Below are 26,151 nucleotides of genomic sequence, written 5' to 3' on the forward strand. Positions count from 1 at the left end.
TTCCCAACATCAGTTTGCCAGTGTGATATTCATTTGTTGGAAGCTGTGCTGCATAAACAAACAACGCCCAAGGCTACCACTGGCTGGTTAAACAACCACAGGCTGTTTTCTCTTTTCTCCACCATAGCACATTGTAAATTCCTTGTTGGACCACAACATTCTCTGCTATGTTTATTTAACAAATAGCCTACATGTACTGACAATTCCACCTTACAATATTTACCCCCTTGCACCTTAGAAGAGTATGTGTTAGAGAGAGTTTGCTCAATCATGTGTTTGTCGTTATGTGTTCAGGCTTGAAATAATTAGTCAAAATGGCAAACATAAGAATGTGTCAAATATCACCTGAATATGCTTGTGGAAATGTTTTAGTAATGATTGAATGGTTTACACATTACATCCTCCTTCAGTCGTAATGATATAAACGTTCCTTTGTTTGCCGGCATCCTACATTTCTTCTTGCCATTACCACGCAATAAACTGAAGGCATCAACATTCTTCTAACAAACCAAAGGCAGATTGAGGCCCCTGGCTGCCACTGCTGTAACAAATGGGGCAAATCATTGTCACAACCCATGTTTCTTTCTCCTTTAACGTGGTTACATGACTGTGCTGGGACATTTATGGACTGCCTGATCCAGTGCTGGCAGATTAAAACAAAATCAAGCCAAACCGGTTCAAACCTCTTCTGTGACGAGTCATCCAGCATATTGTACACCAAAAAAGCAAACATTTTATTACCAATAAAACATTGTTTTATTTTATTTTCTTCCTCTGATTCAATCTATTCTCCTCAACATTTTTTTCCCAAGTACCTTCTTCCTGCTTGTGAAAATGGGGTTTGTATTGATGAGCTGGGCCCGATATTGATTTCCCATCATTCCTGGTGTGGACATTTTCTGGTCTATTATACTACAGTCGCAGCATATTCCCCTAGCAGCCGTAAAGTGGATATATGGACAACCTGACCTTGGCAATATGGAGATAATGAAATATCCTTAATGACCCTTCCTGAAAGATTTTACAGGCTGGACTATAGACTGCCAACCCATGTACAATAATAGTTAGTGGAGGAGGATTTTAGAGGCCCAACTAAATCTAGAGCTCACTACACATATTGGGAGGACTGTTAACTTGTCTATTTTACTAGGTTAATGTAACCATTAAGTGCACACAGTTTTATGATGGGAGCTAATCTGAAAGTCTGGTTTATTATTTAGGGGCATTGTCAGCCATTGCTCTCTGTCTCATATCATTATCAGAGACATAAGGAAAACAAGGTGTTTATTTTATTTCAACCGCCCCTATTTAGTATTTATAAGCAGTATATAAACACTATTTATATTCATGTTTGGAAAGCTGTAGTAAATAACTTGGTAATCTAGTACGGTATTAACATTCTGCGGCCATCATTAATATTAATTAATGAGTGGCGGACTTTAATTAGTAGTTTAATTTTACTTAATGACCCCTTTCCAGTGTAATAAATGGTTAACAAAGAGGTTTATACAACATTACTAAATATTAATTGGTGAACGTTCTAACCTGATGAATGTGTTTGCGTCAGGAAATGTTTCTATCGTAGCTCGTAGAGATGCGCCTTTATGCTCACCAAAAGACAGCATGTTTTGTATGAACTGCAAGGTAGAATCACACATTCTATTAGTTTTAAAACAAGTAATTTAGTTAACATTTAAATCATTTATCAGTGTCAATAATCCATACATAGTGCACACTTTAATTTAGGTTCCCTTGTAAGGTTAAAAAATGTTAAAAATGTATAACAAGTGGTAAAGCAACATTTATAAAGAGATTGCACACATGTTCAAATCAATTGTGATGTACAGCTTTACACTGTTATACTGTTATATCAATGTATAAAATGATATGTACAAACAAATATTGGCTTATAACAATTTTGTGTTGTAATGCATTTATTAACTGTTTGTACAGATGTGCAGTAAGTTTAAAACTGTATATAGATGCATTTAAAAGTATTAAAGATATATGATAACATCTGCTATACTGTGTTATCAAGCATTTGTTGTTATAGGAGTTAAAGTTATTAATGCTTAACTTATTAAACACTTAAAATGTCATTACAACTTCATTAGATGTGTTATTCTGTGTTTATACGGTACTGAGTACAAAACAAGTGCAAAATAGGAGGGGAGTAGAAATAAAGTGTTGCCAAAATTTCAATAATTTTCATGAATTGTCTACTGCAGACAAAGAAAGAAAGAAAAAAAAGTGAATCCCTGAACTCTAGTAGTACTGTAGGTATTTAGGTGTCAGAGTTGGTTAGACGTCAGCAGGTGAAAAAGGGAGATCATTATTCGCATGTCATGCTGACAGTTGTTTCAGAGATTCGTGCCGATAGCAGCTGATAATCATCCCCAGAGCGACGCAACAATGAACTTGCCCTACCACTCCACTGTCTTCAGAACACTTCAAACATGCTTCACTTCAAACACAAAAGCAGCCATCTCCTTTGATGTCATTGTCAAAAAATGAGTTTTGTTCCATCGCATTTAAACTCCACCCCCTCCGCTGAAACCTAGACGGAGACGTGCCAGGAACAGATTTTGAACATGAAAAGAGCAGCTGTGTTGTCTGATACAGCCCTCTATCCTCAGGCTGCCACACTTCTCCCGGTGCCTCACCAGGATAGGAAATACAGTCACAGCTATGTATTAACACTACATAACCTTTATGCAGCTGTATAGATGGAGCCAGTCAATATATATTTACACTATATATGGCTCAAAAATAAATAATTATTTGTACTTCCCCTTGCTGTTATACCATGACTGCAAGAATCTGTGCTAAGCCATAGAGTGCAGTTGAAATATCCAGAATTACATCTCCAGCCAGTTCTTTGTGCGGCTCCTTTACTAAACGGGACCTGGTTGCAGAGGCAGCTGGCTGAGCATGTCCGCTCCTGATGAAATCTCACTACAGACACGGCTGCTTCATAATGACTATAATCACAGCAGATAAGCAACTAGTGCATGGGAAGGAGGGTGGAGATCAGAGGGTGAAAGAAATAGAAGGAGAGAAAAAGTAATTGAATCTTTTGGAGGCACATTCAGATGAAAGCCATTGGCTGTGTGGGAGATGCTTTTCACTGAATGACATTTAGATTACAGAGGTGCCCTGTTCACCATCATGGTCAATACCTCCTTCTTCACAATAGCACTCCTAAGTCTCAGCAACCCCATGCTCTCAGAATAAAGGAAGAATTTCGGCAGCGATGTGGATTTTGGGGATACAGAGTTTATTGTGTGGATATTCTCAAGATTTAAGGGGGGGGGGGGAGAAAACTGGCTCTGCATTAAAATATGAGAGCATTCTATCTCTACATTTCTGATTTGATTGTAATACTTCATCATCATCATCATCACCATCATTGTTATCATGATGCACCAGCACCACTGCTTTTACATTCAAATATAAGAATATTCAGTTCCTGCTGTGTACGGCCATTTGAAATATTCATTGAACTGCCTTATCAAAATGTAACCCACGGCAACTTTCACCCCAACACCCCCTACTGCTTTTATCCGCTCCATCTCCTGTATTGACACAGACCAGCATATTCCTAATATTAGAAGGATCACATATTGCCCCGGTGACACACTTCAAATGTATCTCAGATTAATGATATATCACAGTAAGGGATCTACAAAAACCATTAGTAAGGCTGACACTTTGACGTCAGATTTTAAAAAATTTCCAAGTAATCTTTTTGATTTATGAAAGTGTGTCCAGGTTCATCGGGAGTGATTCCAGATTTATCACATCCTGGTTAGAATTATTAATGATTTTCAATTTGTAAATCTGATGCTGCCATGTTCAGAGGAGCGCCACGGAATCACCAAAGGCTGATATCAGAGTCCGAGGTTTGCTCCTGAAGCATGATTACTTTATCAAAATATTGCTACCTATGACTTACATTTCACTTATTTTCCACTCTCGCAGAGCCTTCCGCGTCGCCTTCATTTCTCTCTCCTCACGTATGAGTGCCACACACATTTTTCAAAAAACGGGCCTCTAAACACCAGAGCAGCCACAGCTTATGTCATTGCTTGGCTAATCTTCTGAAGTTAGACATTGCACTATTAGTTCCAAGTTCCTGACACATGCACTTTTAAGGACCTACTGTGTCAACATGTCAAATGGATGCAGCCCTCAAACGGCTGTACACTGCAATCTTTCTCACTGTTGATGAGAAGCGCTGCTAAGATCATCATCACTTTCCAAAGATAGCCAAGGAGCGTTGAGGTTTGCTTTGATGTCATGTCAATGCATCAGTACAACTACTTTACTTCCACTTACCGTGCAGGCTCACGGTGAAATCACTGCTATGTGAGGGGCCCTTTGTGTGGCATATGCCCGCTCAGACATGAATAAGAATGGCACTTTGCAAGTAAGCACTACAAACACGTAGAAGATGTATGGGTGTGACACCTTTTGCTGAAATGTGCTTTTCGGTGGAAGCCGTTGGAACAAACCAGTTGACGTGGACAATAAAAATATAAAGCCCTCACAGCTTGGCTTGTTTTGTAGGAACCCCTCAGTAATTACTTTAAAGGCTCTGCTCCATAAATAATTACAGGATAAGGATTTTGCCAGCATTTCTTGTTACTTGCTGTTCCCATTTTGACTTCTTTATGGTGTATCTCACTTCAAAGGGAATCAGTGGACGTGTGAAACTGTTGATAACCCTCTTTATTCCCCGTCCTGTTCTCGGATAAATACAGCCCTTCACCACATCCATGATTCATTGCTGATAGTGCCAACATGAATGTGTTAGTAATAGTGTCTCTTTACTTATTCAAAAGACTCAGCCTCATTGTTTCCTCTGCTGAATACCACAGGCATTGTGGTGATAGTGATACTTACAAGCTTAGTAAAAAACAACAACAAAAAAACATAGATGTGGATGAAATTCCTGGTGAAACATTAGGGGAATTGTTTGACATTTTGGTAAATATGTAAATTTTTTTAAAGACTTAAATGAAAATGTAATCATAAGGCTACAGTCAGGTGATGGTTGGCTTAGCTTAGGATACAGGCTATAAGTAGGGGGGAAGCTTGCTCGGTCCAGCGCTAACAAAATTCGTAATTATGGTCCTTCTGACTCCATTATGACCTGTCTTCCTTTGCATCCCACGCACTCAGGCACCATGCTCTTAACCAGTGATTAAACTGGAAGGATTGCAAATGTTAGGAACACCACAGTGCTAACAAGTAACTTGGCATTTATTTCTTTGCTACAGTGCTACCACAGAAAATCCAGCCAGAGCACAGCGTGTTGCACGTCGAAGTTGGACCAAATTCACTTTCAGACCAAAAGTACACAATATTCTCTGTATTAGTCCCAACACTGCCTGCTGGACTGCTGGTTGTGTTTTGAAGTGATAGAAAACAATGAAGAAAATCTGCTGTTTGCTCACTGCTATATTCCAAAATCGGAGTGGTGTCATTTAATATGGCTGCTTTTCTATTTGATACACTTGGTAAAAATCAAGCATACATATGCAGGTGAATTTGTTGTAGAATCAGAAAATGATGAACTATTTCCAAGCAGCTGTGTCTGAAAAAGCTTAATTCAACAACTGAAGGCAGATACATGCAATACTGACTTTGTTTTATTGCTCTGGAAACCATTTCCCCTGGTGTAATAAATGCTTTGTAAGATTTTGCACATTTCATGTGAGTCAGAGTGGCGAAATTGTCCATAAAAAATGAATGTCATGTTTTCTCTATTGCCTCTGAATTACCTAAATCAAAGACAAAAAATGTGAAGAAACATAATAATCTAAAACAAGGCAAGTGTGGATCATTTTTATAGAAAACATGATAACTGCACTGCTCTGATTTAGTTACATGCCTAATACCTTCAGTAACAAACTGCAGATTGTTATTATTTTACAGAAGAAGACCACAGACATTGCAAGGGAAGAAAAGACTATATTCAGTATAGTATACAGTATATTTAAATGCTGAAAATAAGCAGTAGAGTTTTTTAGAACCAATCAAGTTCAGTTGCACATGTAAAAGATACACAATGACATGTAAAAATGAAATCAAAATACAGATGTTATACGTGTCTTAGGGCAGTAGTTTGACATGTTGGGAAATGAAGGTAATCACTTTCTTTAAATGAAAAAATCAATGTAATTGCGAGGTTAGAGGAGCCTCTGGTTCTGGGGGTGGGTTTTTTTTTTCTTTCTTTTTTTTTAACCATTGTGTAATCCCATTTCAATTAATTTGTTCAACAATATTGTCAATGTCACTTAATATAGCCACATGAGACTCTACCATACAGTTTTAATAATGTCAACTTCATTTCTGAGAAATCATGCTTTGTCTGTAATTTCGGCACTGAAAGCTCAAAATAGTACAGTACCCATGAAACAGTCAGAGGTGTGTATAAGAGCAGCAGCCAGTTCAAATCATAAATTGTATTAAGCTCCAGAAATAATTCACAGTTTTCAGTTTTCAACATCATAGCCTACCTCAAAGTGTTTTATGTACACAGGCTTCTTTCAGCCTTATACCAAATAACCAGATATTTGCAGTTGTTAATCTTTTCTACTGATGATTTCAGGTGGACATTAATAAATGACGGTAAGCTGTGAAAGTAGCCTACTGGCTGTAGCCTTACATTAATAGTAATGGACTGATTCAAGAATAGCATCAATCTTCTCATGTAACTTTATGGAAGGATGTAAAAAGTGGGTATATCCCCAAATGTTAAAACTGTTAAACTATTGCTTTAAGATTGTACCCATATTGCACATAATGAAACATCAAATATGAGATAAAAGATGTACCAATATTCATAACATTGTACATCATAAGTGAACAGGCATCAGATGTGGATACTTATAAACAGCCAGCATCAAAGCTGTTTTTAAAAAAAGTAGCAGAATGAAAATGAAGGGAGTAGTAGAGCATTTATTCAATGTCTTGAGGTCAAAAACAGTCTCAAAATTTTAAGTTTTACCAATAAGGCAAATGGCTTGTGCTGTGTAATTGGTTACTTTTATTCTTGTTTCTTTGGCAGTTGTTTGCCAATTGGTGAGTCAGTGTGATACAATGTTTATTGCTTTTTGTTCAAGAGCCAAAGGGAATTTGTTGTGTATTGCTGTGGCAGTAATTAACAGAGATGGAGAGGTGGCAGTGGAATGACGGCTGACCCTCCACTAGAAGATGTTACAAATTTTCTTTTTTGCTCCTGATTTCTGTGTTTCCTGTTGACGTTGTCCTGGAGTACAGATCATACCTTACCTACTGTATGATGTGATAAGCTTCTTTTTTTTTTTAGATTGCAATGGACTTGTTAATATTCTCATATGTTGAGCATTGACTGTGTCCATTCTTTGGTCAGAATAAAGAAGGGATGATTTCCCAACCCTCTCATCACATTTCCATTATGTGTGCTTGACTAGGGACATAAGGCTGTTAACCCTCAAGAGCTGCCCACAAGAAAGACCATTATATGTGTTACTCTGCTTCACTGTGTTAGAGCTTAAGATGATCTAGACACACTTAAGAGAATTTATATCTGCTCATTATTACCCTGCGGAAGAGTCTGACCCATAAGCCACAACTAAATCTACGTATTTTTCTTGTATTTTCTGTAGCTGGGACATTTGCCGAGGATAATTTCACATTTAAAAAATTACTTATTTTAATAATTAGCATTTTCACTCTTATTCAGTTTTACTGGGAATTTCCTCATAAAGCATTGAAGTTACATTTAATTTGAAGAGGGATGTGTTGTAAAAAGCCAGATGCTCTGAAAAGAAACAGAGACAGTTTGATTTCTCCTGGGGGGTGAAAGATGGAGAAAAGGAAACATGTTCTATCCACCAATAAATCTTGTTTTTAAAATATCTCTTAGTTTAGTAATACGTCTGTAGTGGTATTATATATATATATATATAATGGTATATGCTTTACCTACCCCTATGACGTCAAGTGGTATATTTTACGCTTCGGCTCAGAGGCAAACAAGAGTTTTGTGTAGATAATGTAGGTGGGATCCGAGTGTGAAAATCATGTTGCTCTCTCCCTGCCAGTCTGTGCAGCCCTGACAGGCTTTGACAAAGGGAGCTGCAAGCTAACAGACTTGACAACAAGTGCCTGCGACAACCATACAAATTAAGGATGACTTATGATGAAGTATTGTGGTCTGAGAGGCAAGACAGAAAGTACCAGGACTTAATTTGTGTCAGACTAGCAATGATGGTAATGAATTCCTGTGGTTGGGTTGGACTCTGTGCCAAGGTCTTGAAATTCACGCAGTGAAGATCCTGAATGTAGATTCCAAGTATGCCAGCACCATCATTTATTGTTGGACCGCTTCTTAAATGTATTGCTCTTGTTCCTTTATGTGAATCAATTCATTGATCTTATGTCCATGTCAATTTTGTAAATACATACTATTTTTTGGTTGTAGCTCAGACCACAATTTTCAAGTTCATTTTACGCTATGAGGTTCTCAGACGATGGAGGCTGATCATTTTATCCATACAATAAATGACCTTTTATTGAGAATGTCAATAGGAGGATCTGGTTACCTACGTTGAGGGAGAGGGAGGAACTTAATTGCTCCCAGTGAGTGCAGTCTGAGGACTTGATTAGACCTTGAACCACTTCTCATGTTTTTCATTTGTGTGGTGACGACCTTCCTCCTGACTGAAATCAGCCCGGGCTCATTCCATGTCCACTGCTCTCTGGAGATTCATGCCCCAGTGACTCCAACTGACTGCTGACTTCATTCTGGTAACTCTGAGAAAAAAATCAGTTAGCTCTTTAAAAAGCCTAGAGTTCATCATATTCATTCTGAAAAAAATATTGCATCACTTGGCTGATGAACAGCAGTACATTATTTAACTACAAACACAATTAAGGGCTAATTCATATAAAATCTTGTTCTAATTTATTAGAATTTTGTATCTGTTTTGTAAAACAACACTCAGTTTGGAATAAAAGTTTATATTCAATAGAAGAATCAGTTCAACTGAGGGCCAGATGTCTGCAGCATATACAAACACTGAACTTCAAATCCCGACAATTTGTGATTCTTTGCTTTTAACTGAAAACACAGCTGAATTTGCATATCTACCAAATGATATGGTATAACAAGAGGGAGAACATGTTGATGGCAGGCAGAGCTGTCTTCTTTTAAAGCTGGTTTTGCTATTTTTATTAGATCAAGGAGCCGCAGCTACAAAAAAAAAAAGAAAGAAAGGAGAAAAAAAAGGAAATCACAATTATAGCGCTCAACTGACCCACCTGCCATTAGCAAGATGAATTAGCTGGGTCCATGCTAGTGACAACAGCTACAGAGGGAAAATGATCCTGGTGCCTCATAGACCTGGGCTCCCAGACACCACCAGGAAGCAGACAGGGGCCGCTCGGACCCCAGAGACCCACAGACCCAGAGAAAGAGAGAGAGAGAGAGAGAGGGAGAGAGAGAGAGAGAAATAAACAAGATAAACACATTTACTAAGGCTGCGATTGTGTGGAAGAGTGATAGGGTTTACTTCTCGTGCAATAAAATTAATTATGCAGCACAGTGGTGCACATTGTAGCACAGATCAACATAGTGTATAGTAGCCACACACTAGTTATACTGGCTGTTTGCAAAGGCTTAATACAAAGAAATGTGAAACGTCTAAAAGGGGTTTTGATGAATGCAAATGTACACACGTGTTTGAATGGAACTGCCTAGTTTATCAGTAAGCCTACAGTTATTCTCTCTCTGACTGATTATGACAAACCAGTTCCAGTAAGTCGAAGGGTTGTGGTATTAATATATACTGTTGTTCACAACATACAATTAGTCTTAGCTACAAATGAAGCACATTCTTAGCTTGATTGGTTATCACTGACTGTCATCATCTAATGCACACAAAAGAACGAACAGAATGGTTATACAAAATAAGAATATAATTCATAAGAAATACATAAAAACTATTTATTGTTATATAAGATCATACAGTATGTATTGTTCCAAACTTTTTTGGGTGTTGAAATATTTAAAGCTGCAATAACTTGTTTTTTTTTTACCACATGGGGGCAGCAAAAACAAACCGTGAACATAACATTGACATATTATCTCTTTCCTATTTACACAACGAGTAGTTATGGATTAGTATTAGCATTGATTTAAAATCATGTTTCCTTTACCTGAGGTATTTAAGCCTAATGTTCACACACTAAATGCTGCACTACGCTTATTGCTTACTTTGTCTGTGTACTGTGTGGTGTTGTGCAGGTAGCATTCACTGGGTATTAGCTTTTTCAACAAAAACTGGTTTCTGCTGGAGCTGAAAACAAGGCTGATGAGGGTAGCCAGACTGAACCATTAAAGTTGCAGGCAGTAAAAACCAAAAGTATGAGCTTGCAGACACTTAAACGCATCATAAAGGGTGGGTTTGTCACTAAACACCGTCATTTTACATGCAAATAGTCAAGTTAACACCGGCTGGAATTTGGAAACATACATCCAGTACACATTGTCAGCAGCATTACATATTACACAATATATAAAAATCACAATACACAATGACAAACAGGGATTTGATATAAAGACAGAATTCAGAGTCTTTATTGCAACTGAAAGATGTTCTGTCATTAATTAAAATGATTGATTACAGGTGATTTAAGGTCAGAGTTGTAGCGATCTCACATTTACAAAGGTAATGGAATTAAGAAAATCTTTGGACATAATGGAAATGAAACATACCTTCATCCTGTAATTACACATGGACACAGTGGCTGCTTATATTCTGTATGTGCTTGCTTTAAATGTGCATACAATTAAATTGTTTTAAATTGCAGTGAGAACACTACAGCAACATAATTAGGGTACAATATTGCACTTTGTTAACCCACAGCAAACACATGCTTTAGATACTGTCAAAAGGTGACATTAAAGACCAGAATAAGCAACAAACAACAGTCCAAATGATTCATAAGTGCAACTTCATATATGAAATTAATTTACTTGCCTGTAGTTTTACTTATACTGTGAGAAGTTGTTGTGAGGGCCAAATATGCACAAGAACATGTGGTGGAGGATATTAACATCAGCGGACTAAAGTGACCAGAAGCCAAAGGTTGTGATCAGAAATCTGAGGAAAAAATCCACACACAACACATTCCTCTTAATGATAGTATTCTCAAATGGTCAATATCTGTATGCTGGTTAGGTTTGATGGCCAGCAGTGGTGAAATGACTGATGGCATGTAAAATATGACATCATGCCAGTGGGCAGCTTTTTCGAGCTCTGCACCAGTGAGGTTACTGGTCTCCTTAATAACATCCTCGGGGTTCTTCTTCTCTGCAGTGCAGGGTCTCCCCCTCCACCCAGTATATGCCCTGAAACACTTAGCTAGCCTCTCTGCTCATTATTGTTCTTAATCAATAGCTGAGGATGGATGCAGAAATTACAAATAATTTACAATGTATTATTATGCTTTGTTTACACAGTGATCAGAATAAGTACAGTGATCAAAAACATACATCTTATCAATGAAACTGACCAGGATCTAACATTAACTGATTCATATAAAACAACAAAATACATTTCTAATAAATTAACAATAACTAGATTCCATAGTTCGCACCACATTGAGTGAATTTCAGATATTACACATACTTCTAGGATTTTAATTATGTAATGACATCAATCCTGTTGAATCCTGACATGAAATGTCTCACACACGTCCCTGTGAGAGAAAACTGTGTGATGATGTTTGCAAAAGCTAAAGCTCTGGTTGCTGGACAAATATGTCCTCAGTATAACCGCCTCACATCTGTATTTGTTCTGCTCTGAATCATAGGTGGCCCAAAGCTGTCTTGATAAATAGCTACTCCAGGCAAGTATGGTGTATGCTCTCTGACACTATAGGTCACATAACCTTGTTGTCGGGACTAAGACTAATGCAATGTGAAGTGTCAAGTTATTATACTGAAACTAGACTGTGGAGCGGAACCTGAGCCACTGTGGTGATAGCAAGTAGGTGAAACAAGGCAAGGTGAATGTAAAAAGGTCATAAAAGGAGGAGATACTGAGCAAATGAGAGGGTTTGGAAGGGAAAATATTTAATACTAAGTGGGTCTTGTTGGAGGTGAAGAGAGTCACTGAGGTTCTTGGTAGTCAACGTAAATCATAATTGGCTGCTCCGAGTTGGAGCGATGCAGAGCACAATGCTGACTTGGTAGTCGCACATGATGCCAGGAAAGGAACGTGTTTGTTTATTTCAGGAGAACTAAATAATGCAGTAATAATCCACCTCACCATGTCTCCCGAGCAAATGCCTCAGCACCTGTCAAGAATTTGCAGTATGTTGTCTATTGAGAGAGTTGCAAGAAGAAAACATGTTATTATTACAAAGCCAAGTAAACTAAAGTAATTGTCTGCAGATGGCAAAAACAAGCCACAGCTGTTAATACAGTGTGAAACATAAGATATGAAATATAAATGTTGCAGCGAGGGACTGAGAACAAACTGCATCAGACCAAAAGCTAATGACTTCCCATTACACAATGTAGCCTATAGCCACTCTGCGCTAGATAGTGCATAGAGGAGGGAAAATGTGTTGCAAAAATTAGTTGTTATTTCAAGTAATTACCAGAATCAAAGCAGCTGGGTGCGGAACCTCAGATTTGGATCGATTTCAATAAAAATGAACATTTCACGAATTTATTATGAAGGCCAGTATTGTGCAGTGGTATTTCATTTTCATCATGTACTTTTGGACAATGTGTGCTTTAAATCGTCGCAATGAACGTGATGAAAGGATTCAGTGATGAACACATTGATATCACTCTTATATCTCCTAAATATGAAGCTACAGCAGCAGCTGTTTAGCTTAGCACACAGACTGGAAACAGGGGAAACAGCTAGCCTAGCTCAACTGCTCGGACACAGAGAACACATTGGGAATATATAGAAGTATCCAAATCTGCTATTATATATAAGAAATGATTGGTATCTGTGCTGCTGGGAAGGAGCACTAAGAGTTACTATAGACACAACTCCACAGTGTGTTCATTTCAGAGTCTACTGTAGTTACACCAAAAACAAATGACCGCTCCATCCTCTCTGTAGACTCTTGGAAGTGTAAACCTATTGCTGAAACAACTCCTGTGTTGCAGCAGGGTGAACAATGAGGTTCATCCAGATTATAAATCTGAAATATAACTCTGACTGTAGAGTTTCTTCAGCAGCTCAAAACTACTCTGACTACTTGCAGAAGCTTTTGATAATCTTTCTCAGCGTGTTGTCATCCTCTTTTGAATCATCCCACCTCCAGCGTGTGGAAATGTAGCAGGGGATATATAACAGCCCATTTTATCTTTTTTTTCTTCTTTTTTTTTTTTGGGGGGGGGGGGGGAGGGGGGAAATCATAAACATACTGTCACTTTTGGAAGACATGTCACTTTATGCCTTCTTTTAAAGCTTGTAAATAAATTTAGTCTGTTGTCTGCTATACTTATTCAATGACCCTCTTGTCTAATCTTGTTTAACAATTTGGTTCAGATGCTCTTTCTTTCCAGTAACTGAAGAAAACATAATTTGTTTCCCAGACACAAACTTAGACGGAAAAAGAAGAGTGTTTTGTGTAACATGGCACTTTTAAGTGTCTTGACATGTTAGCAGGGTGCAATGAGTCATGTTTGCATCATATTAATGTATATAATATATCCCTGCTTCCAAAACACAGAAATGACCCATACATATTGTTTTATTTAAAAACTGTAAGGATCAAGCAGGAATTTTAATCCAAAGCAGATGCTGCACCTCTATAGATCAAATTTAAGAGCTGTTCACACAGTCAGTTTTATATTACAGCACTTGAACCTTTTGTGACTTTCTATGAACCTGAGCTCCATAACCTCAATAACTTTACATATATCTGCCTCAGCCACCTCCACCTGCTTTGAACATTGTACAGTTCAGTCAATGTGGAGACATTCGGCTGACTAATGACATCCTCAAGGAGCCAAATTGAAAGGTTCAAACTTTAAATTACTGCAGCCATTGATTTAATAAAGTTACATGATACAATTATTGAATTTTTTGCGTGTGATGTATATGTGTGTGAAAAGAAAGAAATTGACAGAGACAGAAAGAAAGATACTGTTTTTGTTTTTTTTCTCAGTTTTTTTTTTATTTTCAGTGACTCGGTGTCAGGATATTTGAGCAGCACAAAGACAGCCCTTGCTCGCTGACACGCGTCTGCTAAGAGGTAAGGCAAACATCTGTCTCCTGTCACAAGCCTTCACATGCCTGCTTTTGCTCAACAAGGTATGATAAGCCACCATCAGTTCAGAGACGATGCTACATGTGATCCTGAAGCAATATTCGAGCACCTAAAATGGGTGAATGGGTTGAAATGAAATTGAAAATGAACTTCTAAAGATGTAAGGAGAGGTAGGATCAAATGTTAATTAACTCCACTGTTTTAAGCTCAAAGGCCACACAGGACTCATCTCTTAATAGAAGTCAGTGCTGCTGAGGGGATCAGTGCAGGCAGCCTCTGGTCCATTATACTCCTACTCTGTAAATCAAACTACTGTACACTACTCTCAGGCTCATGTATCCAGCTTGATGAGCATCTAATGAAGCAAGAATTCAAACAGTGGGATATTCCAGAGAAAGATTAACAAATTAACCAAATCTGTTAAATCGAAATTATGGGAGATCCAGCATTTTTTGTCACAAAACATATTCTCCCAAAATAACACCTGTTTCAGTAACTGGGTAATTGAAATGGAAAATGTAGAGCCTCAGCAAAACTGACGTATTTGCTTTTCTCTCTCTCTCTCTCTCTCTCGCTCTCTCTCTCTCTCTCTCTCTCTCTCTCTCTCTCTCTCTCTCTCTCTCTCTCTCTCTCTCTCTCTCTCTCTCTCTCTTTTTTTTTTTTTTTTTTTTTTTTTTTTACAGTGGAAGAAAAACATATTTTACTCCCTTATTTGTGTGTTTTGACACAATTAGATTTTAAATTAAATAAAACAAATAATATTTAAATTAAGTTCATGGCTACATCGCATTGTGAGTTTTATTCAACATTCTAATTCCTCAGACTAAGCTACATGAATTGAGTAGGGGTTAAAGAAATAAAATAGGTGCATTTAGCATTTTACTGAAAATAGAAGTTCCAAGAGGCAGACAGCTGATTGGAAGTGTAGTATTGTGTCACTGGTAGCTAACTGTTCTCTTTCATTCTTAAAGCCCTGCTACAGTATGACCATGTAGGAAAGTGTTTATTTCTATTTTCAAAAACATGAAAACTCTTGCCTGAATATCTTACCTATATTGTCAAGCACACAAAAGATTCATGCAATTAAACCCAGAACTTTAAGTGCACTGTCACACTGAGCTAACAATGTATAATGTCTGTCTGAATTCTGCTACATAGTGTCCACCCTGCTGAGCATCAATATACATTCAATCTGGTTTAGAGGCAGCATTTATAGTGCTTTTGATTCTGATAGCATATACAGTAGGTTTCCCTGTGGTTGTGAACACTGCATCTGTCTCTGAAATCTTTGCCCTCTTCGTGGGGAATCAGTGTGCTTTGTGCTTGAAGTCTCTGATGCAGTCAGTGTTTTAAAGTCGAGTATAAGTGATCCTGATGGCTGAAGAACCTGATCACATTAGCTGTTAGCTTTGTGAAATGACATGAACAGTTGTTGTGTGTTATCTGTAATCAGCTTCCGCCCCATTCATTTCTCTCCTGTGAACTATAATCTATTAGGTGCTATATGATCCTTTATATTCTTTATATGACTTCACTCAGACTGACCTATGCTGTTCTCACAGAAAATACTAATTATTCCATCAAATCTGAGGTGAATGACAACGTTGCTGCAGACACTGTTGATGTGATAGTTTTGTGTGTATACCACACTGTGTATAGAGTCACATTTAAAAATGAAAAATACATATATTTTGAATTTCTGTTTGAACCTCCAACCAATTAAATTTAGCAGTAGCGTTGATTCAATTACAGCTTTTTACATTTTGATATAAACAATCTCTCTACTGAAAAATAGTATAACATGGGACTGTGAACAATGCACTATAAGCAATAAATCAAACTGAAAAAAATGCATTCTATATTTAATCTAATATGAACTCTACCTTAATAATATAAATGATATCTTTCTCTGATTTAATTGGCACTTGCTTGGTGTATATTGCTAATGTAATTCTGGATTTCCATATTTAATGATGCATGCTTTTCATGGTGAATTTTACTTAGAAAATGTCATCTTTAATGAACCCTAGAAAAGTCCCTAATAGGCATAATCTCAGAAAATGTTACTTCTTTATTTAAAAGGGTCTGAGGCCAATTTTGCTGAGTGCAGTACTTAAAATCCAATAGTTAGAGTCTTGAGAAAGCAAATGTATCTATTTGTAAAGGTAGAATGAGCAAATAGATTATAATCCAAATGGCAGAGTACAGCAGAACTGGACCACAGTCTCCAAATGCTTTCATAATTCCTGTGAGAGGAAATATGTATGCATATGCACACTTCATTGCTATTAGAAAACAATAGTTTTAAATGAGCACACTAGCTTGTGTGTATCCACTATGTGGTAATTAAAACATTAGAGAAAGGTGCACAATCTTTCCAAAGCAGGATTTAATAATTATCAATAATAATTAAAGTAAATAATGATATGCAAAGTAGTTTGGACATCTGTGGCAAGGGTTTCAGGTATGAAGATATTTCCACAGAAAGGTGTTCAATGAAGTTCTGCACTGGTTGAGTGGACAAATATGCTCTCTCGGGAAACCGTCTGTGCATTGCGCTTGAATTAAAGTCATGCCATGCTGTTACATCTCACTTGTCTTTTTCCTGTCTATCTACGCTTGTGTGTTGAAATCAAAACAACTATACAGAAAGGCTTTAAAGCCCAAATTAGCTGAACATCATGAATGGTGATATTCTCAATTTGCTGCATTGTATAAATACAGTGTGTTACAGCAGTATTTATACTTTCAAAGATCCAGGAGGGTCGATGGCTGAGAGACACAAACGCTGGACACGAGCACAGGAGAGGGAGACAGGAATGAAGAACTCTGCTGAGAAAATGAGAATAAATGGATGTCAATTTCCATGTGGAATTGGTAACCAATGATCCATTAAGGCAGCCTTTCCACAACAGACAAACAAAATAGCCGGAATTAGAAGTGCCTGACATTTCAGTTAATTGCACTAACAATGTCAGCTCCACAGTAGCTGCAAACCAGGTTAAGTCCTCACCTTCTTCCCTCCATAAGAGCCACATACTGTATGTACTGTATAAGCAGGGATAACTGCAAATGATGAATACATTTTTGATAAAATTCTATGAATAAGGAGAATACACAAGAGGTGTTGTTTAATCATTGAGTGGTGCTGGCTTAAATGAGTTCAAAGTTAATATTATTGGACAGGTGCAGCACTCCCTCCATTCAAATATATCCTTCTCTTGTTTATGAGGAGGAAAAGTGGCAATCCTCTCTCATACTGACTCAATAAACATGAAAGAATAAAACACGACTTGCTGTCATGAAAGCAAAAGGTTTATTCATGTTTGAAATTACACAACTACCACAAGGAAGACTTTTCAGTCCAGGGTGTAGTCTGGTTAGAAAGTAACACTAAACATCTTTAATACATTAGAATCACTGCCACAAATCATTTGTCATGACTTTTCAGTTTCAGAATCACATACAATAGAAAAAAGAGAAAAGAAGTTTTGAACCCTGTTGAACAGAGCTGGAAATATACAGTTCTGAATACTGAAACCTCTATGCATTACAGTTTTTATAGTGATTTTTTTCTTTCTTTTTTTGCATGATTTAGTAACAAGATGAGCAACATTCAAAATGTTTTTTTTTCTTCAGTATTTACAACAGTTTTACTGTTTGGTGTTAATTTATCAACAATGTTCATCGCACCACTTTCATAAAAGCCACAGACCAACAACTTCTTCACCCCCCCTCCCCATCTACTTTTCATGGTATTAATATTGTTATCATTTTCATTTTTTTTATTTTCGTCGTTTTAAGCTGCAATACAGCAACGGCATTTTATTAAAAGATTAAAATATACATTAGATTACATAGAGAATGAGGAAGTTTACAGTGTTACAAGATGTAATCAAAATAACTACATAAAAAACATTAAATAAGGGCAGCAAAAGAAAAACTATGGTGGTGATATTGTTTAGAGGTAGTAAGTGAGCACGCTAAGCTACAGAAATGTTGGAAATTGTTTGTTTCTATGAGTTTTAATGAGGTAATAAAGCTGTGTATTGATTGGTGGGATGTATAATTACTCTTAAGCTATATTATGTACAACTTTTCATATGTAACAGGGCCTGATCCTGTGTGCCATGAGGGAATGATCTACTGTGGGGCGGGGTTTGTTGATTTCCATAAGCAGTACAAAAAAAAAAAATGTTTACATATGTACATACTAAACTTCAAATTATAAAATATGGAATGGTGTCATGTTATCGTCAAGCAATCAATTACACTTCTTTATGTTCCAGACTTTGAATAGTCATTTGCTTGTACTAATGCATACGGCTGTAAGGCAAAATAAATCTTGAAAGTAACTACAAAGCTGCCATTGAGCTGTCAACAGTAGCATTGATGAGTTGCTGAACAAGATTGCAAGCACATTACAGTCAAATAAACAGCTGCTTTAATCTATGCATTGTTAGAACTGAAAGAGAAACCAATTATCAAAATGGAAAATAGTAATTAAACCAAGAATCAGATAAATGGCCATTTAAAATGTCATAAAATGTCATGTAAAATACACACAAGTGTCATCCAGTATTTTGAGTTCAGCAGAGATAATTATCCTGAAAGTTTTCTGAGAAACATCTGAGGGCTGTTTGATCATTTTGCATGTGTGTGCTTACCCCTACAACAAACAAAAGGAGGGCATGGTGATTTATGGAGACAGAAAGAAAACACTGAACGATCGAGAAACACTGGGTGTTCATGACGGAGAATGTCATTTGCGTGTGCGGCGTGTTTGCAGGACTTTTTAAGGTACAGGAAAAAATGGATCTGTTGTGAAAATGTTCTTGTATATCCTCTGCAGTTGGTCAGCCAGTTAAAGAGTCCATGCCCAGCTTCAGGCGAAGATGCATTAATAGCGGATCAATTCGAGGTATCGGAGTGCACACTTCCAGGTCCTTCTGTCGGAGATATTACAGAAGACGGAGTCGTTGCATCTTGCCATCCACCATTAGCCTGTAAGACACAAATAGGAAAAAGGTTGAGATTACAATCACATTCTTTGCAATATGATCTTAGTACCCAAAATGTAACCAAACACTCGAAAAATGGAGAGACTTTGAGATGCTGGTAGCACTTCTGTGTCAGCTGATATTTAAATGTTTTGGATACAGTGATGCTGTGTGATCAGTCCAGACTCTGAGCACTCGTTGCAATTCAGTAGCATCAGCAAAGAGACTCTTGGAAACAAATTTGTCTCCTGTCCCGACCAATGGGAACGGTCCCTGAAATCAGTGTCTAAGCAGATTTCAGCAGCGGCCGACAGCTTGTCGCTACATATTCTCCTGTCAGTCAGGAAGAGGGAGGGCTCGGGCTGGGTGAGGTGGGGAGAGCTGAGTGAAAGTGACAGGGCAGGGCCTCTCCAAGAGAGCCAGTCTTAGCCAGCCTGACTTTGCTTTGCTCCAGGCATGACCTAGCCTTTACAGGATCCTTCTACGTCACCACCAACAAAGCTAAAGGTTAGTCTATGCTAATGTATCTATAAGGCACATTCTGGGTTGTTGCTACAAAATAGGAGCTTTGCAACAACTCAACTTATTCAAGAATAATATATTACTGCAACTAATTTTGTTCTGATTCTCTGTTTTCACATGTGAAGGTTAGTTCATTACCGTCAGCTGCTGTTTTAGCAGGGACTGCACAGAGCTTTGTTGAGCCACTAGGCACAGGTCTATACTGCACATGGAAGTGAGAAACCTTGTGAGAAAGTGAAAAAAGCACTTGATCCTGCTAGGAGCTGACATATCTAAAGAGCTTATAGCAATAAGGCTTCAGCAAAGCCAAAATGACACCAAAAGAGCTGAATTCTGGCAAAACTTCCCCATTTGTTTACATAATATGTATTAACTATTTTTTCACAGAATATGGATATTTTTAATTTCCAGTAAAATTGCTGTAAAATGTATAAATTGGATTCTTAAGCTTTAAATAATATCAGACTGTGAATATACCGTGCATTTTACCCAACAGGCATAACAATATAAAGTGAGCAAATACTGAGCTTCTGATATAGTGAGCAGAGAGAGAGAGAGAGAGAGAGAGAGAGAGAGAGAGAGAGAGAGAGAGAGATAGAGAGAGAGAGAGAGAGAGAGAGAGCTGTCTGATACTATTTCTCTCTCTCTTCATCCTCTCTCATCAACGAAATTAATCTTTACTCTGATAGCTTCAGATTATGTGCTGCTTTACAAAAAGGCGCCATATCAAACCTCATCAAGGAAGATGGAATTCATGTCTGGGAAGGGCTGCGGGCGATCACATGTTCATATTTTATCATGAAGATAAGGCTATGGAAAATTCTGTGAAGCATTTCAAAATAGCTAAATGCAACAGATACCGTGCAGAGAAAGCCTTTTTTTCATCTCATTTTGGCTCGCGTCAAACAAAGTATTAAGAAACGTTTATTAAAGTAAAGCTCTGGGTTTCACACCCCTGCGCCGCAATGTGTTTTATTAAATGCTACTTTTACTCTTATCAGCTGACAAAGTGACAAGATGTTTACAATGGCTGATATTTTATGACACATGCTTCTTTACACATGCAAAGATTGGTCTACCTGTATGTGCGTAATGCAATATAATGTACTACACAGTCATTAAACATGATTAAAAATATAACAGTGCAGCAATTTAGAACAGCATCAACTCATATCACACTGCCTACATGTTACTGATGAATATGTGAAACCAATAAAAACTCTACTTACATTTAAGCCATGTGGACTATACATTGTGTTCCCCCCAAGAGCATCATTGTATCCTGCCGTCTGACTGATAACATGGCGCAGGGTATCCACCTGAGGGGACAGACAAGGTGGACATGCTGGTCAAGTCGGTGTCTCGCAGCAGGCCAACACTAACTGTAAACATGCTCGGTGAAGCAACAGATACTGACTAGTGTGAAATCACAAAAGGGACTCCCGAGACACCAAATGTACTAACCAGATTTGCAACACAGCTAATAGATTTTCTAATGAAAAGAAAAAAAAGAAAAGAAAAAAAAGAAAAGCATACTAATGTTACTAGCATGCTCAAATCCATGGCATCTGCTATAGTGGCTATGGATTACTACATATCAAAATAAAAGCATAAGTGACAAAAACATTAAAAAAACATAACACATATACTATGGCAGTTTTAAATTAGTTTTGATTTTTACCTTAATCATGTATAAGCATAGATTGTTTTGCATGGTTGCGATTGTGTGTCGGTTGCGTAGCTGCGTTAAACTTACAAAATGGAAGACATCAACAACAAACAATAACAAGATGAGACAGGAAGATAGCAATATAGAATACAGAAAAAAGGGGGAAAACACAGTACCAAAAACCCAATACCAACCCAAGAGCTCAAGTCAAAGCCAAATGCATTCACAAAAGTGTTTTACTTGAGATATTTGGAATAGTAACCAGGAAATTGCTTTTGCGGCATGATACAGCAGTGGGGTGGGATTATATTTTGGCTGCCAAAATATTCCATCCAAAGCGAAATAGTCAGTAAACACTTTGTTCACATCAGTCGGAGGTATCGGAGGCCTCACTGTGGTAATTTGAACTGCCCTCGCATGAGCAGCATGGTTTTCTTATTTTCTATTTTTGGTTTAATGTGCTTCAGACTGCACTGTGGATGGCTCAGTACACAGGCAAGACAAGGACAGCTTTCTGCACTGGTAGTCAGGAACTGTCCCTGATTGTTGATCCTACCTGTGACTGTACATTGGCTCCGACTTGTGCCCCTTGGTAAGAATCCCCATTCAGACTCTGCATGCTCAAGAACATGTCCCCAGAGTTTGGGAGGTTAAAAGAACCTGAAGAACCTGGAAAGGGAAGATGTAAGTAGCTGAATACATGAGAGGGCTATAAAGGGAAAGCACACACACGCACACACACACACATACACAAACGCGCACACAAATAACGCAGACACACGCACACACACACCACGCATGTGTCTGCATACACAGACCCAACTCAAGCAGACACATAAAAATACACTGAAGAAAGACTCCCATAAAGCAGGCAACTACAAAGGTGAAGGAGGAAAGGAAAAGGAGCAAAGAAACAAACAGAAGAAGACGATATGCAGAAGGACTTAAGAGGATATACAGATCTTTTTACAGATGCGGTGGGGACACAGATGAAATGAAAATCACATGACACAAGGGACTGGTTCTATATGTGGTTGGTCGCTTAAGCTCCCAATTGTTCCACATCACCTACTTCCAATCTAACGTTGGCGGGAGGTATCACATGGTAAATGACAAGGACAATAAGAAGCTTATGAAAAGACCAGTACCAGTAAACATGTTGGTTAAAAGAGTGTTTTTGCTCTCTGCAGAATCCAGCTGAAACTCTTCATCTTTCATCTGGAATCCTGGGTGCAAGAAAAAGGGACCACTTCATAAGCCTACCACATCCCGACGTAGGTCAACCTAGTCCAAACTCAGCATTACATTACTAATTATGCCAGACTAAACATGCCCTTTTAGGCTTTGTGTGTTTATATGACTATAATTCAATATGAAGTACATATAATGTCATTTTGGTATAGTTATATTAAATGCTCCCAGCAATTATGTTTGACCATATTTAGCGAAAAATAAGCACTACCATTCACTGGAACTACATACCATAACATTACAAATGACAGGAAGTTGACAGAAAATCAAGGGAAATCAAATCCCATGGCATCACTCTGAATTCTCGCTTTTTTTATTTTGCCAAAAATACATGTGTTCTTGGTTCACAAGTCAGGAACGCTCTCTTTATGCATGAGTTTGCTTGGCATCAACTGTCTTATAGACAGGAGACACTGTGATCCCCAAGCTGGGAGCAGAGCCTGTCACTCTTGCCTGTGTGAATGGTGCATGAGAGAGTGAGGCAGGTAGGCAGCAGGTTAAGGGCTGAGGTAGAGGGCAGATATTTATTTATTTTTCTCTGTTGTCTATATGCAGGAGTGCCTACCGGAGTTAGGTGTGGTAGGGGAGTTGGCCTGGCTTTGCACTGCAGCGGCTGCAGCGTGTGCTGCATTTACAGCAGTCTTGGCGGCATACAGGTTGGCTTCTTCCTGAAACTTGCCGATATTTTTCTTGTACCGGATCCTTTTGTTGCCAAACCAGTTGGATACCTGTGTGGTAGAGCAGAGGGAGGAGGAGCAGAGGAGTCAGACGTCAAGCAGCCACAGCACCGTGCACTGAACAGTGTGATTGTTTCAAGATGTCATGTTTGGGTCCATCAAGTACCCAATTCCCAGCCCCTGCAGTAATGTCCACTGGGTACACAAGCTAATTAAGCCATAATCAGGAGCCACTTGTGTCTTCTCATGGATGGGAGCATGACATGCTCTCAGTTCTGTCTCCAGACAAAACTAAAACACAAGGGGCTCCTACTAAATAGATACTAAAGTTTTTGTATTATCTATATACAGTATATATATTTTTTATCAATTTTTTGTTAAACATACACAGATACAAATTGTGATGTTTCCCCAAGTGTGAAATATATATTTATATTTTACCCTCTACAGGAAGGTTAATATTTTACAAAAATACTTACATATTAAAGCATGCATACAACCTTCAAATATAATAAACTATTTCCTTTCATTAATGGCTGGTTTGAGCACCGCTCTTACTGGAAGTGCTTTAATATTGATAATAAAAACTTTAATACAGCCATGAGACATTTATTTGTCTGGTAGCATTTGTGTGTGTGTGTGTGTAGGTGTGTGTGTGTGTGTGTGTGTGTGTGTGTGTGTGTGTGTGTGATGATGGTGGTGGTGGGGGTGGGGGAATATAGTGTGCTCAGTGATTCAGAGAGCAACTTTTGTTTATAATTATCAAAAACAAGAGTTAGAGGCTAAAGACCTGTAGACATGAGAAGCAGTAAACACAGATTATTGGGGCAGTCAGAGTTAATTGGTGTGTTGGAAAAGGAATTTTACCAAAGAGAAATGGAACTCTAAAGGCAGGAGGGAATATTATTATATGAAACTGGGTATATTCAGATTTGGAGCAGTTGGGAATGCTAATTTTGTTGAATTGAAATGATGACATCTAACATTACTCATAGACGGAAAAGTTGTATGAACCTTATGTGTGAATGCTGGCTCTGCAATAACAGTGGAATAATAATGAGATGATGCTTGCTTTTAATGGTCCTATAAATTAGAGTGTCTTGTCGCGGTACTGCTGCCCCCCTCTCAGGCCCTGCAGCCCACGGTTGGACCAGCCAAAGAGCAGCTGCCCCTAATGACGCTTTATTTAATTTCCACCCATGTGCTTAAATTTTAATATCCCCAGCAGCCCGCCAATGTTGTGGCGTAAAAACTGACTGGATTTGCAGGACATCAGATCATTTCTATCCTGCACGTCTCTGTGCTCTAAATCTTTAATATCTAGGCAATTAAAATTAATGACCATTCAGGCGAGGCCCACTGTTGGCAGGGTTTCCTTGACATCAATTGTTTGATGGGTTTACCTAGAGGTTAAACTAACAAGCAAGGTTTAATTGGAAGCAATGAAAGCCCTGGCCATCATCCTTTTTACTTAACCTGTTTATAGTGGATTGTAGGGCCAAAGACGATGCAATATTCTCGCTCTTTTAGACAGCTTACAAAGTGCCCACAAACCCCTGGAAATCATAGAAAATGTTCTCCCAACCTCATCAGTCTGTTTAATTTAACAATATACAAAGTGTATTAAACACAAGTAAATGTATTCAAATATCAGTTGAAAGGACTTTAAACTAGTTTACTTTCTACCACATAATATTACTTTAACCAACATGGCAGTGATGCAAAATCCTACAGATTTATGGTAACATGTCACTGACTAGTCCATGTAGTAACAGCTGGAAGATCAACTTTTTGTTTATTCTGCTTCTGCTATCCTTTGGGATAACGTGTGTTATAAATTTATCCAACCACTCTATGGTGTTACAAGGCTTAACAGACTCAGCAGTGTTGGCATTAAATCCTCTAGATGTTACACCACCCTTCTCCGGTCTACACACACATTTCTCTCCTGCCCACTGAACTCTGGCTTTAGTGATTCTTGGGTTCAGCTAAATATTGAACAAATGCAAGGCGCTGTAAGGTGTGGAGCACAACCCAATCTACAGAACTAATTCCCTTTTATCTTGTGGCAGGCCATGCATTCAATTGACTCCTATGTGTGGTGAGAACCAGGTTGTGAGACTGAATTACCTGACATCAGCAGCCTCAAAGGCAGCGATTGTATAATGACCATGCAGACTCCTTGCAAGAACACGATATCGTTGCCTTTTTTGCTCCCCACTGGAGAGGCAGTGGAGCCATAGTTAATAATTCAAACTATTTCACCCTATTTCAGGTCAATACTCCTTGCTAGTCAATGAAAGGCAATCTGTCTATGATCTCAATATATCTGAGCTTATACAGCCCTCAGCCTTAAATACAAATACAAAAGGTCTTGCTAGCTATGATACCATCAATTATACAGGCTGCATTAATAATGAATGATACCTCAAGTCTCAGTTTCTCTAAATTTACTATGATCTGAAATATTGAAAAGTGTCACTCAGAAGAATAAATCCTATCAATGTAGGTAATCTAAATTAATATCTGCACTGGGATCCACTTTCAGTGTTGAACACAGCGTCCCAATCTCACAGATTATATCGGATGTGGCTTCTGAAACATTCATAAACTCTAACACAAACCAAATCCATCCTTTCCCTTGCCTTCATTCAGCACTGCACATGCAAAGCGACAGAGGAAATAAGACGCATCCTGCATTTAGAGAGCCACCCCCCTGGTAATGTCAGTAGTTCAT

General features: G+C 38.1%; 1 protein-coding gene across 6 annotated transcripts in view; it reads right to left on the bottom strand.

The window, feature by feature from the left end:
* Positions 1 to 17,609: 17,609 nt before the first annotated feature.
* pbx3b (pre-B-cell leukemia homeobox 3b) overlaps positions 17,610 to 26,151 on the bottom strand; it is a 58,122-nt gene continuing 49,580 nt past the window's right edge. For 2 of the 6 annotated variants that reach the window (XM_062417571.1, XM_062417569.1), the window contains 4 exons: positions 23,303 to 23,465; positions 22,635 to 22,712; positions 21,047 to 21,136; positions 17,610 to 19,299 (listed from right to left, as the gene is read on the bottom strand). In XM_062417571.1, coding sequence (XP_062273555.1) covers positions 21,090 to 21,136; positions 22,635 to 22,712; positions 23,303 to 23,465 — 288 coding nt within the window. In that variant the 3' untranslated portion in view covers positions 17,610 to 19,299; positions 21,047 to 21,089. Of the gene's footprint in view, positions 19,300 to 21,046; positions 21,137 to 22,042; positions 22,713 to 23,302; positions 23,466 to 26,151 lie in introns of those variants that run through there. The other 4 variants (XM_062417574.1, XM_062417575.1, XM_062417573.1 and 1 more) reach the window with 4 other exon arrangements.

This window comes from Scomber scombrus, chromosome 4, assembly GCF_963691925.1.
Source record: "Scomber scombrus chromosome 4, fScoSco1.1, whole genome shotgun sequence".
Classification (NCBI taxonomy): Eukaryota; Metazoa; Chordata; class Actinopteri; order Scombriformes; family Scombridae; genus Scomber; species Scomber scombrus.